The following is a 16776-nucleotide window of genomic DNA, read 5'->3' as shown; positions in this document are numbered from 1 at the left end:
AAGGCGCATGCAGGAAGTTCTCGCCCAAGTTACTGGCTCACGCATGATGACTGAATACGGGGAACTCACCATAAATCTTGAGCCGTCCTTTCAACATGTACAAAAGGTTGCGGTCGATTTTTATTTTTTTTTCAAGGTGGGCGATGGCTAAATATTTATCGATAGTGAACTATTCACTTCAGAATCACCTATGATTATACATCATGCATACGGTCTTTAGTGTAATGGTGGACACACATATACACTTATAAAAGAAAGAATTTAATGGATCATGCAAACATCAGTTCGTTGTGTTCGACTCTTCAGGAAGAATGTAGAAAATTCTATGTTCAAAAAACATTTATCTTAATATTTTCGTACTACCTTGTTAAATATTTCTTATGCGTATCTTTAGTTTCCTTGTCATGGATTGAGATAATGAGAGATTATTAATTAGAATTTAAAATTCCTTTCGTCATTGATGCTATGGGAGACGGTGTTTATTGCTTAAAATAGAATCCAACTTTTTTTTCTTTTATTTGAGGCAAGCACTCCTTCGGGGATTAAATCTGCGAACACGCGCGTTAGTCGCTTGGCCACGAAGGGGCATTAAGTATAACATTACTTTTCAGAATTGAACTTCTCAAAATTATAGGTAAACGTTTTTAAGCCGAAATTTATCGTATGTGATGGATTTTGTCCCTTAGAGAAAGAGAACATTTTTCCTGTAAAATTGTATGTTAAATTTCACTGGCGCAAATCCTGGGGGGATGAGGGTGACATGTCCCCTCCAATTTTGGAACTGGGGGGACTGTCCCCCCAATAATGTGATTTGAAATGTGTTTTTTTCGGAAGAAATGTGATTATTTGTGTCCGATTGCCACAAAGGAAAGTGAGATGAGGTTGATGCTCCCCCAGAATAAGCCTCAAATTTGCCCGCCTCCCAATGTTGAAGACAATTCTGTTCCCCTGATCCTCCACAGTATTGTTTTTCAACTTCATAAATATTTTGAACATAATTTTTTTAAAAAAAAGTATGGGAACGGTCCTACCCCCTACCCCCCTTCCCCAAAGTTGAAGACTGGTTTGCGCCACTGTTAAATTTAAAGAAATCAGGAAGATATCTTAAAAAGCACTTCACTCACTGATATTTTCGTACTGTGATAGTGACAGTTAAATCAGAACCTGAATTTCTTTTTTAAAAGTATATGAAAGATCCTTTCAAAGATAATCATAAGCCACATTGTCTGACGATACTTTTTACTTAGTAATATCACTTGTGACTATACTACAATGAAATACAATAAGACAATCTCTCTTACTAGGTGAACATTTCTCGGTATCTGATGGTAAGCAACTATCCTATCATACCTAACCTAGGTATATTGTATTCCTCTCACCAAAGTTTCAGTTTCGTCCACAGTTCTTCTTTGATGATGTCTTGCTACGCACTCATCAGCTTAGACCTTGTTGCTCTCGATATACTTAACGTTCTGGCAGTCTTTAAATACAATTGTTCCAACTTCCCGCACGCACAATTTACCTTTTTAAGAGTTTGAGAGGTCTATTTTTTAAGAGAATTTTTGAGTTGACCACCTTTGCATTTATCTACTACAATAATCCAAATAAAACTTTATTTAAAATTACTGTTGCCTGAGAAACGTAAATAATCATGGTAGTATTATGATTATGTCAATATATTGTGTTTATAAATCATAACAACTTATTACTACTGAAGTAATAATAAAAGGCTGATGGATTCGGTGACGCCTTTAGTTTTGTGCGCATACAGTCTTTGTTTGAGTCTTGGCTTGTATAAATATGAACGTAGCTCTAATAGCACTTTGTTATGCAACTTATTCAAACATGAGTCCAGCCTATACAAGACAGGCTACGTACTACTATATATTTTGCGTTCACTGCCGCCTACTCTTCTAAATTTTGGATTTAGGTTATTATTAACATTTTTTTTTATGCCAAGATTCATATTGGCAGCTATATTACTGACTGGAATTGTTCCATGCTTTGCTGGTAATATTAGGCCGACACTGTTATTGTACAGTAAGATGAGCTGCTCGTATTAATAATGATTTTTTTGGTTGGTTGTAAAAAGAGGTTGCAGGTTAGTTGGAACAGATAAGCAGTATAATATATACCTGGTAGAGAGCCATAATTTGTATTTAATAAGCTGTTGGGGGGCCTTTGTGGATAGTATAGCAGCATTATGACTTTTGGAAGAAGTGAGGTACTGCACTTTTGCAAAGGGATTGTCAGCCATTCCTCTTGAAGCGTAGTGACAAATTCAACACGTGCATGTGGTGGAGAGAAACATTTTCTGACTTGATCCTCTAACAAACCCCATACAGGCTCAATAATGTTGAAATCCGGCGATTGAGCAGGCCATGGCAGATGTTCAGCCTCACTGTCATGCTCATCGAACCACTCTGTGACAAGTTTAGCAGTGTGAATAGGGCAGTTATCATCCTGGAACATTATACTACCGACCGGGAAGAGTGTTCGATCCATAGGGTGTAAATGGTCTTCCAGAATAGTCAGTCTTGGCAGTGACAAGACCCTCTAGAACAATTGGTGTGCCCAAAGTTTGCCACGATATTTCAGCCCAAATCATCACGGATCCACTTCCATATTTGACTATGGGTACCAACCAGTCTTTATTTTATGTATCAGAGGGGCTTCTCGCGGCGAACACTCTCCCTGTTGCTTGGTTGTTTGCAAAACAGTGTAGCTGGACTCATCTGAGCATATGACACGTTTTAGGTCCAATGTCCAGGTTTTGTGCTACTGATGAAAGGCTTTGGCATCGCAACCCTGCAATGGATGTTGGCCTTATGCAGGTATTGACGGACTGTTTTCGTGCACACAGGTTCTTTGAGGTGTGTGTTCGCTTCTGCGGTGATTGCCGATATGGTGGTTCCTCATTTGCGCGATTTTGTCTAACATAAATTTTCGAGTGCAAATATGTCGCGTTTTTCGCATAACTCATGCCAGTACTTCATTCCACTTCAAATTTAAATTCCTAAATATTCAAAGTTAATTACAGGCAGCACGTAATGCTAGAATATTTGGTAGGTATACGCTCGAATGTTTTCAAAAATATAGCGTATACCCCAGTAGCTGATCCAAGATACGATCAAAGGAGGGGCTAAACCATAGTTTGTCGCTTTATCCAGCGTAAAGCAGGATTGATGCCCATTTTATCCAGTGTATACGTGAGCACCAGGGGGGGGGGTATAGCCTGGTATGCAATGCTAGAATATTTGGTAGGTATATCCTCGAATGTTTTGAAGAATAGCGTATACCCACTCCCCATACACGCTAGTTCTTTCGTAAATTTAAAATAAACATAATTCGACTTTAATAAAGTTTACTGTTTTCACAGAAATATTGAAGATCCATCCGTGTTCGTAATTAGTATTCCCTTTGGGATATTCCAAATTTGAAACTTTTCGCGACATACTAGAGGGAAGTCTACTATAGAACATTCAAACCGTGACACGTGTCGACGTTTACTATGGTAATCATGAAAAATTTGTCCGAGCAGTGAAAGTGTGATTATTTAGAATATATCAAATCATGATAATACATAGTCTAAATTACTTATTTATAGAAGAGGTTAGTTCACAGAAATGAATAAAATGTGATAATCAATTGATGCGAATTTAGTTCAAGGTGAATATGAGTGAGATTTGGTAATGAGAATGTTTTCTTCCCTTGAAATCGTATAACCATTCTGCTATTCCACTTATACTATCAAAATTGTAAGCGTATAAACATTTTTGTTTTCAGTTTTCTTTTCATTTTTTTAGCACGTATACATTTCCCGTATTTGTATCCACAACTTTGTTATTTTTCATTTTCCAAATCGCTGTAAGATTCACATTACAAAAGTTACTTAGTCTTCTTTTGTCACTCAGCAAAGTTTGTGCCTTGTTTTTTTGCATTAGTTTTTTTGTATTAAAGAAATAAAAAAAGTGGATTTCGTTCCTTTTGCAATATAATCTTCAAGAATGCATTTGTTATTTTTTTCTATAGAAATTGTGTAGAATTAGTGAATAACATACATTTTCCTTCCTTTCTTGGCAACCCAGTTTCCTTCATCGTTTTTTTGGTGGAAGGAGAATTGGTATCTTCTACTTGTATCTGCTAAAGGGAAGAGTAAGGAGCATGGATGAAAATGAACACGCCCTTTTTGTTTTTTCTTTTGGATTGTGTATGTGTGTGTTAGAATAGGGGGAGAGGAGAGAGGGTGGAGGGAGGCATGAATCTTGTGCAGTGCAAGCAGAAGGGAAGTTACTTAGTAAGAAACTTTTCCTTGTCTCGTCCATTCACTTAGTAACGCTCCCAACCCAACCCAACCACCCACCCTTTACGTTTCCTCGCGTAGTTCTTAGCAAAGCAAATTAAGTCGCATTAGCAAAAATGGCAAACCTGGCCAAGCATGAATAGGAAATGGAAGTGCTCTCTCTTTTTCCCCCGCACCCATCCTATATCGCTGTCTTTCTGGATGAAATTTTCAATCCGCTTAGGGGGTCCTGGTTGAGAAGGACGGGGATAGAAAAAATAGGAGCTTGGCTGGTAGTACTTCGTCTCTCCTCCCTTACTTCTTCAAGTTTTAAAAGGCGTAGTTGGGAGAAACATGCAAAGAATTTAGACTAATTTATGGATGCTTGCTTGAATTTCGATAAAAGCTTACGGATTGGAATGCTGATTAGGGGGAAGCTGGGTCTTCTGAGAGAAGAGAGAGTTCTTTTCCTTCGACTTGAAAGGGAAGCTTCGAATAAAAAACGAAAGAAAACGAAAAATGTCTGAAAAAGAGAAAGAGCAAAGAAATTTTGCAAGCAGCATTGGCTGCAATACCTTTGTGTCTCGTCAGAATACAAAATTTTCTTTCTTATATTGAAGTGCCTGGAAGTGTGTACGAGAAATCTAGACAAGATTGTAGAGAATATTGTGAGCAGTTAGAGTTGAATAGAAAAGAGGGTTTATCTCAGAAGTACTGTACTTTATATTTTATACCTGTGAGAATCTAAGTTCTAAACCGTAGAATCAACATGTTCTTCAAGAAATATTCCATTTCGTTTTTGAGTCTTGTAATTTTCAACTTAAGCCGTAAGTTTCAACTTAGCCCATAAGTATGGGATACGGTTATTCTCTGCCAATTATTTGGTATCTCCTGTTAGACGAATACTTCCGTTTAAATATTACAATGCATTTAGCTTGTCGTTTGCTATTAGTAAACATTCTGTCACTGGGTGCAGTCGCGTTGTGAAATACTTTTCTCGTGATTAAAGATAATTGTCAATAGTTCTACATTGGAATTATCGATTTAAGAACTGTATAACATGTTTTTGAACTTAAAACGAAGAGAAGGAACATGATGGGTCAATGTAGAACCATCGCTTATTTCTGGATATATATATATTTAAGAACGTTTATTCGAATGGGTGGAATCATTTAGAAAATATTAACAAAATAAATTGTATCAATAAAATACTGCACATTGATTTTTAAATTTAACACTATTAAAAAGAAAATAATTGTGAAATTCAAAGATATACGGCTCCAGTTGCTCAACTCTTAACCCCTCATGATAATAAGTATATAAGCCATTTTGTATAACGTGACAAAGGTGTTGTTATTTGCTATGACAATGTAATTTTTGTTAATTGACATAGTACACGTACTGCTTTTCCGAGAAGATACTTATTTATTTTTAATATAAAAATGGAGTTAAACTTCTCCATTCAAATTGGATCACATTAGGCACTTCATGTTTTTGAACATTCTCTTGTCACATTAGGTTGTTACAACTTAACTTAAAGAATGGAGTATATCAGACTTAGTTTTTACTCTGTTTCTTTCTTGTTTTAATTTACGTATGGTCAAAAGTATGAATGACCGCATCAGGTTAAAGTTTCACATGTTTGGAAAGTACGAGCCTCATGAAAACTATTTTTCAGTTACGTGTCTCTAAATCTTAGGTATCTGTACTTGACAGATTTCATTATTTCCATATAATATTGAATTATTTTACTGTTTTTAATATTCTTTGACTTAACAGTCTTACATATATCGTATGAAGTCAACAGCTAGTAGTAGACTTTGTGTAGTAGTAACTATTTTGTGCAAAGCTGTATAAACGGGGAACTGCATAAGATTGTGAATTTAATCGTAACGGATTTAATTTATCTTATAGTCTTCAAAAGCCTTTGCGTAAGCAATATTCTAACTCCTCATCCGATTCATAATAACACTAGTAGGCTAGGTTTATTCACAAAGAATGATCGAATTATTATTTTTCCTATTGTTTCGTTATCATGGTATATATATATTGTCAAATATCAATATAATATTTATTCATATTGAAATTAGTTCAAAGCAAATTCATTAGTATTATTGTAAATTATTACTGCTTTAATAAGTTACGTTACCAGAAAGATGAAAATTCTTGCACATAGCTCTTTAGTCAGTGTGCTTTGGATTGATTTTAATTATGATATCCGTATGTGGTAATACGTTAGCATGTGGTAGTGAGAACTGATTCTCTTGTGAACATATATGTCGTGGTAATAATTAAACGAAGGAACTTCGCGTTCTTACCATTACAAAGATTAACTTTTAAATATTCCACCAGATTAAGTATAGAGTTTTCAGTATATAGTAAGTTTATATTCTTGCACTTTTTCTGTCCATCTTCATTTTGTTGAATATTTGGAAATCCTGTATATCTATTTCCCGTAAAGTACAATTCCAAAGAATAATTGAGAATACTTTAAATGCGTGTGTTTGTGTTTTATTTCATTTTTGAGTTCAACAACTTCTAAATTGTTTTATGCATTACTAAATAAGATTGTTATGTGGTAGATAGAAAAATCGAGCACGCGAAATCAAGGCTGCAATTAAGATTTTGATCACCCAGAAAAATAAAATTCTAATCTCCCCCTCCTCCCTCTTTGATAAAATGAGGGTGTAATCTTCTTTATTTAAACCTTAGAAGATAATTTTATAGGCAGTTTTACTTTAGATACGTTGTTTGTTGTAGTGAAGGTACATCTAATTTCAAATTGTTTTCAAATATTTCAGTAAAAAATACTTCAATTTTTCCTGTTAATTTTTATTTTAGTTTAGTCTATTTCACACTTTGGAATATCAGATTTAAAGGAGGAATATATATATATATATATATATATATATATATATATATATATATATATATATAAATGATGTAATAAACGATTTTGTCAAATGCTATTTTATTTATGGTGAATTTGATTTAGGCGGCAAAATTCGGCTTAGAGCTAAACGATACATATACATTGAGCCTCAATTTGAACAGTAACCAATAATAATAATAATAATAATAATAATAATAAAGCAAAAGTAAATTTGTCCAGCAGAAACAAAGAAATGTATAAATGTATGTCACTTTTCGAAATGTATAACACAAAATTGTAATTTTATGAATGCCTCACCTTTTAACTGTACGTGACTCTTCGTTTCCTTTCTCTTCTCCTCGTATCTGTAGCTATGCGCGAATCTAACGATAAATATTGTTCTTCTAATTATTTTTTTCCGTTTTCCCGTTGTGTACTTCTTTTATTGAATGGTTTATAAACTAATTTAATTTACATAGAGAATATAAGCAATATACTAATATATTAGTTTTTCGCACAAAACTTTGTAAAGTGTAATGAAATATGCCTCGAGCAGGAAATATCGTAGCTTGTATATCCATGTAGCTGATGCACAAAATAAATTAGTATAGCAAATTGCACGATAGAAGTTAAAAAGTTGATTTTTTGTTTGTTTGTTTCGGGAAAGGATTCACATTTATTATAATAATATGTCATGGTAATATAAAAAGAGTATTGTGTTATGTCCTTTCACTATTTTAAAATATAAGTTTTAGTGTAGACAAAATGAGAAACAAATATTTCTTTCTTTGCAGCAGCAGCGACCAGATCTACCTCGATTATTGGTTAGTACTTTGTATTTTCTCTGCACTGCTTTGACATTAACATAGGATATGCAGTGTATCTTCTTATTTACTAACTATCAATGTTGGCCAAGTTTTGTCTTTATGTTTGTTAAGCAAAATTAAACAAGAGAATTTTATACATTTTCCTATTGTTTTTCATAATTAAAAACACTAAAGAGGAAAATGTAACTACGAAATTTTAGATAATTAAAATTATTATTTTACCCTAAGCGAGCTTTGTACTGTATAAATCAAAAGATAAAGTTCACTGAAAGTCTTTTTGATGATGCCGAAACGTTATCTGTTATCTGTAATAATAACTAGAAAATGTAGAAGTTAACAATTGTATATTCTTTTGCATCATTCGGTCCAGAGTTCAGGTTATTGTATTATTTTTTTCTTTCCTTTTCATTCATTCTTTTCTTATTTACAAATGCAAATGCAAAAATAGAACATAGTTCTCAGAAGTATACATGCCAGAAAATTATTTTCGTATTAAATATATTTTTTTAAATTGAGAAATTATATATTAAACTCCAGTGGCAGCTTTAGCGGGTAGGGCGGGTAGGCACGGGTCTACCCAGAAATTTTGAAAAATATGTAAACACTGAAAGTTACAATAAAGAGTAAATATATTTTCCATTATTTACGAGGGTCATTTAACTCTAAGTGGCAACATAGTTGTGAAATGGAATGAAGTCGAATATATTAATGGTAGATAATTATTTAACAAATAGCATCAACCACTATTGTAAAAGTAATTTCCTACTGTCATTAATCAATCAAATATCTATATGTGTCCATAAGCGAGGGATCGTCCTTACCCAAAATTAAAATCCTAAAACCGCTCCTGCATAAAGCCATGATGTTGAAAACGGACGCGAAACTTCAATAAACTAAGCCTATTTCGTATCAGCAGAGTTATCTTGACCACCCTATTATAGTGAGGGACCTGTCAATTCTCAAATCACAGTAATGTTATTAAATTTCAAATCTGTATCAGTACTACCAACTGAAGAATTTTTCCAATGGATTCCTTATGGCTGGTATTCTTTTCTTGTCTTGATTTGGTAAAGGAAAGACGATGTGTTGCTTTTCAATTTATAAATTATCAGTTGCATAAAATTATAATATTCGGTTCCAATCTTTCGTGTACATGTTTCTCCAGTAATTATTGATTACACTATTTAAATTATTTCGTACATATGTTACATAGTACATATTTAGTGCCTCGTTAAGATAAAGATTATTTTGCCATCAACGTTTATTAATACTAACGATCATTGTCTTAATTGTTCTTCCAAATTTATTTATTTAAATAATAGTGTCTTCTTTGATTTTAACGAAGTCTTTCAGTTTAGTACATGGTTAAATACTATCTAAGACTGTTTATTCATGAAATTAGCAATAATCATTACAGACATATTACTTTAGTTAGGTCATCGAGTGTGGATAAGTAAATAGTCGTTAAGAATATTTAGCAAATGGGAAGTTTATATAATGATTTCAGTCCGTGTATATTATTTACATGCTAATGCATATATATATATATATATATATATATATATATATATATATATATATATATATCTTTGTTGTTTTATAAGTAGTTAAGAATCACAAAAATATAAAACTAACACAAAGATTTAAGACGGACTGTCAGTGAACTTTGGAATACTTTTATTATCTTTGATCCCTTTCATTGTGTAAAAAACGAGCGTTTATCCCTTATGTCTGAATTTAGGCAGAATTTCTGTAATAAAATTATTCTTGGCCAACACTGCTACTGCACGTTCTCTTTTTTGTATTCGAAATCCAATAAGCACCATTGGAATTTTATGTAAACAGGGAATTGCTGCAATTTTTTAAACGTAAATGTTCCATTGTTATTTTATTCTTTTTTTCCATAGCATCCTCTTGTATGTGTTCTTTTTTCCTTACCTCTTTTTCTGTGCATGAACAAATACTGCTACTCACTCTAGTGATATTAAGCACAAGCATTGAGTAAATGTAGGGAGAAACAAAATAATATAGAAAAGCAATACCTTAAGGCAAGAAAGAAAAATATAGAATACTGGATGATATATTCTCATGATATTTATGTAGACTAGAATTGCACCGTGATTCAGATGTTAGTAAATGTAAAGAATCGTTCTCAATTATTTACAGTGTGACGTAAATATGCATGCGTAGCTTTTATTTGTGATTTAAGCAACATTTTCCAATGAAGTACGAACTATATTTTGAACAATGTGGAGATAAAATGAACAGTTTATATACAAAGAGAAAATTGTTAGCAGAAAAAAGTATTTGTTTAGTATTAACATAACTTATTTAATGTCAGCATGTTTTATTGTACTGTAAGTATTCGTTGATAAAATTATTCAAGGAACTGTATTTGATATATATATATATATATATATATATATATATATATATATATATATATATATATATATATATATATATATATATATATATATATATATATAAGACGGGATATGTATATAATTTTAATGAGAAAAAATATAATACTGTAAACAAATTAAGATAGCTCACACACAGAAAAAATACTAATACGTAGTGGAAAGTGCTTGCTTTATCTTAAATTAAAATAAAGACTAATTAATATTTTAAAACAACTGTTACGTATCAGAAGTTTTTAGTTATGATATTTCCTTCAGAATTTCTTGTATTCTTTTATCTAAATTATCGTAATGTTATTTCTAATGATCGACAATACTTCATTTATGATCCGAAAAACATTTCCTAATTTTTCTCGATATCAGTACGTACATGATAAAAACAAATGTTCTGTCACGTATTACTTTGCTTTGCATTTTTTAAACTGCTACTGAATTTTTTATATATTTGCAATTTTTGATACACAATTACCCATAAAATATTAATTACGAAGAAATCTTTGTATTTTGCCGATATGCAGTTCTAGCCCATTTATCTGATAGTGAGTGGAGCTACGAAGCCAATAGAGCAGGAATGGTTCGTTTCTTTCCGCTGTTGCGTTTGTTCTATAATACTTCCTTTGGTGACGTCTAAAAGTTGCTAAACTGGAGGCATAGTGAAGTTTTCTCCTTCCTCTGGAATCCTCCTGAGAGGAAAGTACATAACCTCAATCTCAGAACTATATAGAAATTTGCTTCGTGGAAAAAAAAAGGGTATTGCAAAATTAATAAATGTATCACTAATTTTAGTTTTTTATCCTTCGTGTGTGTAAAATTGTAACGAAATTCCAGATAACTGTTGATCATTTTTCACTAATAAAAAGAAACTGGCTTTTTGGGAAAAGTGTCATGTACATTTTAAATGCTAACCAGTAAATTTAAACCTTAGTGACTAATAGTTTATCGTGAATTTCGTTATACTTTACTCACGGAAAGGACAAGGATCCAAAATTAGTGATAATATCTATTAACTAACTGTACAACACACTTTTTCCAAGAAGCAAATTTTGTGGTAGTTCTGAGAAGTGAGGTTATATACTTTTCTCTCAGAAGGGTTTCAGAGGGAGGGAGAAATTTTACTATGTTTCCAGTTTGGCAACTTTTAGATATCACTGAAGAAAGTACTAGAGAGTACTAAAACCGTATGATTGAGTTAAAATTCATGATACAAGGTAAGACTGTTTAATGTTTGGTACGCAGAAGATTGGAAATTAGAGAGCTAGAGCGAAGGAATAAATTGGAAACTAAGATCAAGGATATCACATATTTAGCCATATAGTGACTATGACTTCATTACGTGTGGTAATTAATATCTTTCAATATAAGGAATTTTTACTTCATACAGTATCAATAAGTCAGTTCCTTAAAAGAAAAGAAAACTCTTACTATTATTTCAAACTGTAATAGTTTTCCCCCGATGATTATTTTCTTTTTGTATTCTGGCGACGAATTTATATCTGTACAGCTTCCGTTCATGCACTGAGAGAAGACAGGTGTACAAATGGTTACTCAAAACATGTTTGACAGGTTCTGTTCGTGATTTGGACTTCTTGTTAGTAACTATAAAAGGAATCTGACATTATTTGTTTCACTGATTAAGCCAAATAAAATTAACATATTTTGTATGAAAACCTGTTTTCTCATGTATTATCATTTTTCTTCATGTAACCTGTTAAACTTCAAAGCTCCGACAATAAACTATTACGCAGTCTTTACATTAAGAACCACAGATAGAGATTATTCGATGAAAAATCCTTTTTTTCTTGCTCATTGTAAAGGGCATTAAAGTAATTACTATTTTCTTACCGAAAAGAATTAGCCTCCAGCTTTCTCTATATTTTGTGGATGAGAGGTATAATTGTGAGAAGAATACGCTGCAATGACACACGCGTTATTATACCTTTTTATTTTCTTTTTTTAATGATCTACGATTACTGGAGAAAATAAAAAAAAACATACGAAATATCCCTTATAATAATTTAAATTAATATTTTTCAAATACTTCAATCATATTTATAAAGGTGGGTCGTAAGGGAGGTCACATCGATTAAAAGAAACGTTTTAACACTTCAAATTGAGGGAAGAAAAGTAGCTTAATATTTTCATTATTCTAGACAATATTTTGAACATAGTTAACTTTCCTTCCATAGTTTGAAGCGATAAAACTTCCATTTTTTTTTCTGTGTGACTTCCTTCACAAGCCGCGCCTGCATATTAAGTCCTTCAAACGATATTTTGCTCTACTGGTTGTTTAGGGTCCTTAGTGATTCTCTTTCTATTTTTTAAACATAGATTAAGGATTTCTCAAATTATTATCTTAACTCAATGAACAGTCTGTGCGCACAGTCAGTGAAAACACTGTTTATTCATTTCGTATTTAGTAAAAATGCTGTACAGTTGACATAATTAGATAATAATAAGTAATTCTATAATAGAAAGAAGAAATGAAATTTTGTTTGATGTTATGCTAATCCATAACGAAGATACTGCATTGTATAAAGTAAGTGCTCTCAATCGTCTGCGATCTGTGTTACTATTTCTCATATTTTGCTCAGATAGATACACCACGATTGATACAGTATTCGATTCGCCAAGTATATAGTGGTATTGACTAATTTTTGTGTATGGTGAAGGGAGAGGTACGGGTTGTCGCATTGAACTTTCATCAACTTTTAATCAATTTTAGTGTTTTAGTATTGCACTTTTTATTCATGATAGAGGAATAGCGATATTAGAAACTCTGACTATGAAAATAGATACAATCTGTGGAACATTGTTTGTAGGCACTAACTGGCAAATACAAGTTATCAGCTAAAATGAAAGATTTGCTTTGTTATGACGATACGTTTAATTATAAATCAAGATGAATTGAGTGTGAGGCTTTTTCTTTTATCACAATACCTAATGTTTCTTTGTTTTCACCTTTTTACTGCTCTTTTATGAACTTGTGCTGCTAGCTATAGTTACACAATGATATCGCGTTGTTTTGATAGCGATAATTATTTGCAGCAGTAAGATGATCCATCAAATACGTTATTTTTATTAAGTACATTGTGGTACTGATTTTCTTTTCTTTCTTTCTTTCTTTTTTCTATTTTTTTTAAAGAAAAAAGTCTATAGGTCAAAACTAACATTTAAGTCAAACATAACTTTCAAATGCAATCCAAGTAAATTTATTTTATATTGAAGCTGTAACATGTTCTTTTCTACTTTTCGAAACATAGCAAAATCTTTTTTATCTTATTTGTTCTTTTAAAGTCTATAATATCAAACTTATTCTTACTTTTTGTTCTTGCTCTTAAAGTTATGCCTTGTAGGAGAAATATAACTAGTTATTTAGAACAGGACTTTTACATGTTTGGAAGTGACGTTGTCAGTGATTTGACTCTCACTCTCTTAGATGCTGGATCACTATTTTCATGAGTTCTGTTTCATGACTCGTCATGTTACCATTCTCTTAGTTTTAGTTGTATTTCATGTTATTTCAGTCTTACTTTTCCTTATGATTCTTGTTTCAGTATCATTTTTGAGGTTTTCTCCTTTATTTTAGTTTCTTATTTTCTTTTTCTTTTTAATTTCGCAACAATATTTAGTTTTGCAACAAAAGCATAGGTCAGTCTCTGATTTAAAAAAAAAAAATGAATCGTCTTAATTTAACTAAAAGTCTGTATAAAATATTATAGTAGTTTATAGATTAATTGGAGCAACATGAAGGTGTATAGTAACGATAGGATCATAACAAGAACGTAACAAAACTTATGCAAATATCGTGTCAAAGTTATTAATTTATCCGTCTGGATATTATTTTGGTGGAGGTATTTTGTTCGTCTATCTGAAGCTAGAAAGAAAAAGTATCTCAGTATGATTTTTTAAAATTAAAATTTCGTTAAATATACAATTATTTAATGTCAACAATGTTTGTTGAACTGTGACTTCTATGAACCTTTTTTCACAATGTATTTAAGTTAAATTTCCAGTAAATTGCCTGTCCTATCGTTACATTTCATTGACGCATGGGTTCTCATGTTGTGAATTGATTGTTAATTTTTAAAGTTTAATTTGTTTGACAGTTTTATACATCGTTCCTTATGTTGCATTAATTGAAATTCTCTTTCAACTAATAGAACTTTTTCTTTCGTTATTTCATGACTTTCATTTAGTTTTGTTATTGTAATGTACATTAGGAATTGAAATATTTTTTTATAGTATATTAAATCTTGTATTTCAAACTATGTTGATAAAATTCTAAGGCGTTTTATAAACATGTGTTGTTTTTGCTATTTATGTTTCTACGACGTAATTGTCTCTAATGTTCGTGATCCTGTCTTATTATGTCTTCAAAATACATTGGAAAGTACAAAGTACACAAGTTTCGACATAACACGAGAGCTGGTTAGTTTCTGAACGTTGAATTATCGTGTGTGTATATATATTTAATGATAAAATACTGTTTCAGCAATTTCTGTGAAATGACTTTTGAAGTCAACATTTGGAAATGTAAAAATTCGTTTTATTTTAAAGAATGAAATGCCTCATAATAAATACAAAATTTATTTTACTACTTGTTCCAAATTATTACTGTTATAATTTATTGTTTTCTTGAAAAAAGTAAACGCGGGAGTATTTCTGTACCTTTTAACAATAGTATAACATTTATAGCTTTTATATTTTTAAATATTTTAAACAAATACTTATACAGGTATGAAGTAACTCAAATATAATTGCGCAGTATTTTAAATATAATATTTTATAAATATTGTTATATACAAGATTTAATTTTTAGCATATTTCGAGAGAGCAATATTAGCAAACCCGCGTTGTGCACATGCTCCCAACATAGTCTACACACGAAGGTCGCTTTACCATAGAAGATTACCCGGATGACTTGACATCGTCAATCCAGACTTAATTATGTAATTTTTGGATAGAAATACCGGAAGTTCCAGCTCACTTCGAACACTAATCCAGCACGTTAATTCTAGAAAAGGATGTCATCAAGTGGTTCACTTTTTGTATTTTATTAGTTAAAAAATTTAATGTATTAGCGTATACAACAATAGTATGGGCGCTATATATATGACGTAATAAAACGTCTGTCATTCTTCCTTAAAAATGCAGTTCAAAAAATTGAAATCGACTAGAAAACGAAATTACATTTTAAATTATCATGTATATACCCTATAGATTGTAAATCAAGTGACTAATTATGAAAATAATGATGGGATGAGAAAGTAGGGAGACATAGAGAATTTCGACAGCACTAACGGACAATGATATCCGTACAAATTCACATATTTAGACTTGGATCGATCGATTCTGTGCCATGTCACACGAAAGGTTATCCCTTTACCACAAGCCACGGTTTCCTCCTTCTTGACGTCAGAATTAAAACAGTATATATATATATATATATATATATATATACAAGGAGAATAGCAAGAAAAAAGCAAGATAAGATGTTTTGGGGATAGACTTACATTTTATGAATAGCATACAGAATATGTTAATAACTGTAACAATGGCATTCAGAAAGTGTTCTAATTAAACTCCAGGGTAATGAGTCTTCCTACTGGTTGTTATAGTGTACAATACTTTTTTTCTTAAAATATAGTATTTAATTTTAGTGTATTTGATTCTGATACTGATTATTCACTGAACTTCAGGCTTCTTTGTGTTGCCGGTAATTCCTATGATTTTATTTATACTTTTCAATTCAGCTACCTAACATTAAAAGAGAAGAGTAGAATCTGAAGAGACTTTTTCATATTTTCCATGAAAGAAAAATATTTCGAGCTAGTAGATGAAAAGACAGTAAATGCCACTCTACCATAAAATGAATTTAAATTTCGAATAAGTGTAATAATATGAAAATACTCATAGCAAACTGGGAAACCTGCTTCAGTGGCAGTAAAGTTATTTCTGTCATACGAACCATGGAAATATATCACGAAAGAGAGAATTTCGCCTGGTTATTCACTAATTTTAACCATTCGAACTCTTATTATACTTCACAACCAATTTCGTAATGTCAAAGCCACCTACAGGAGAGTGAATGAAGATTATAATTCAATTTACTATCACTGAACCGAAGTAGGCCCTTTTCTCAAAAAGTATTATATAATTTAGGCTTAGCTATTTGATCTAGGAATAGAACTTACTTAAATAATTAAGTTTCGCCATTTGAGAATAAATACAAAATCTTTGAATTGTTTTTAATAGCAACCCTTCGTAGAAAACGAAAATAACCTTACTACGTATTACTACGGAAGTTAATACTTTTCACTGATTATTTAAAGTTACTTCATTTTTTTTAAGAAAAAAAAGAAAAACTTAGGT

The 16776-nt window shown here is 31.6% G+C and overlaps 1 protein-coding gene and 1 long non-coding RNA gene across 7 annotated transcripts in view; one reads left to right on the top strand and one right to left on the bottom strand.

The window, feature by feature from the left end:
• Positions 1-1690, bottom strand: part of LOC145666638 (uncharacterized) — a 52291-nt gene extending 50601 nt beyond the window's left edge. For both annotated transcript variants that reach the window (XR_014127800.1, XR_014127799.1), the window contains exon 1: positions 1380-1690. This is a non-coding gene — a long non-coding RNA (uncharacterized LOC145666638). The remainder of the gene's footprint in view (positions 1-1379) is intronic.
• The window catches only part of LOC145666637 (transducin-like enhancer protein 4), a 355168-nt gene that overhangs the window by 222661 nt on the left and 115731 nt on the right, over positions 1-16776 (top strand). For 3 of the 5 annotated variants that reach the window (XM_081734087.1, XM_081734085.1, XM_081734084.1), the window contains exon 7: positions 7949-7978. The exons of 1 other annotated variant lie outside the window; for it this stretch is intronic. In XM_081734087.1, the coding sequence (XP_081590213.1) occupies positions 7949-7978 (30 nt within the window). The remainder of the gene's footprint in view (positions 1-7948; positions 7979-16776) is intronic. One more of the 5 variants, XM_081734086.1, reaches the window with a different exon arrangement.

Source organism: Thermobia domestica, chromosome 12 (genome assembly GCF_964235325.1).
Source record: "Thermobia domestica chromosome 12, izTheDome1.hap1.1, whole genome shotgun sequence".
Classification (NCBI taxonomy): Eukaryota; Metazoa; Arthropoda; class Insecta; order Zygentoma; family Lepismatidae; genus Thermobia; species Thermobia domestica.
Note: the sequence above shows the minus strand (reverse complement) of the source record. Positions and strands in the feature narration are given on the sequence as shown.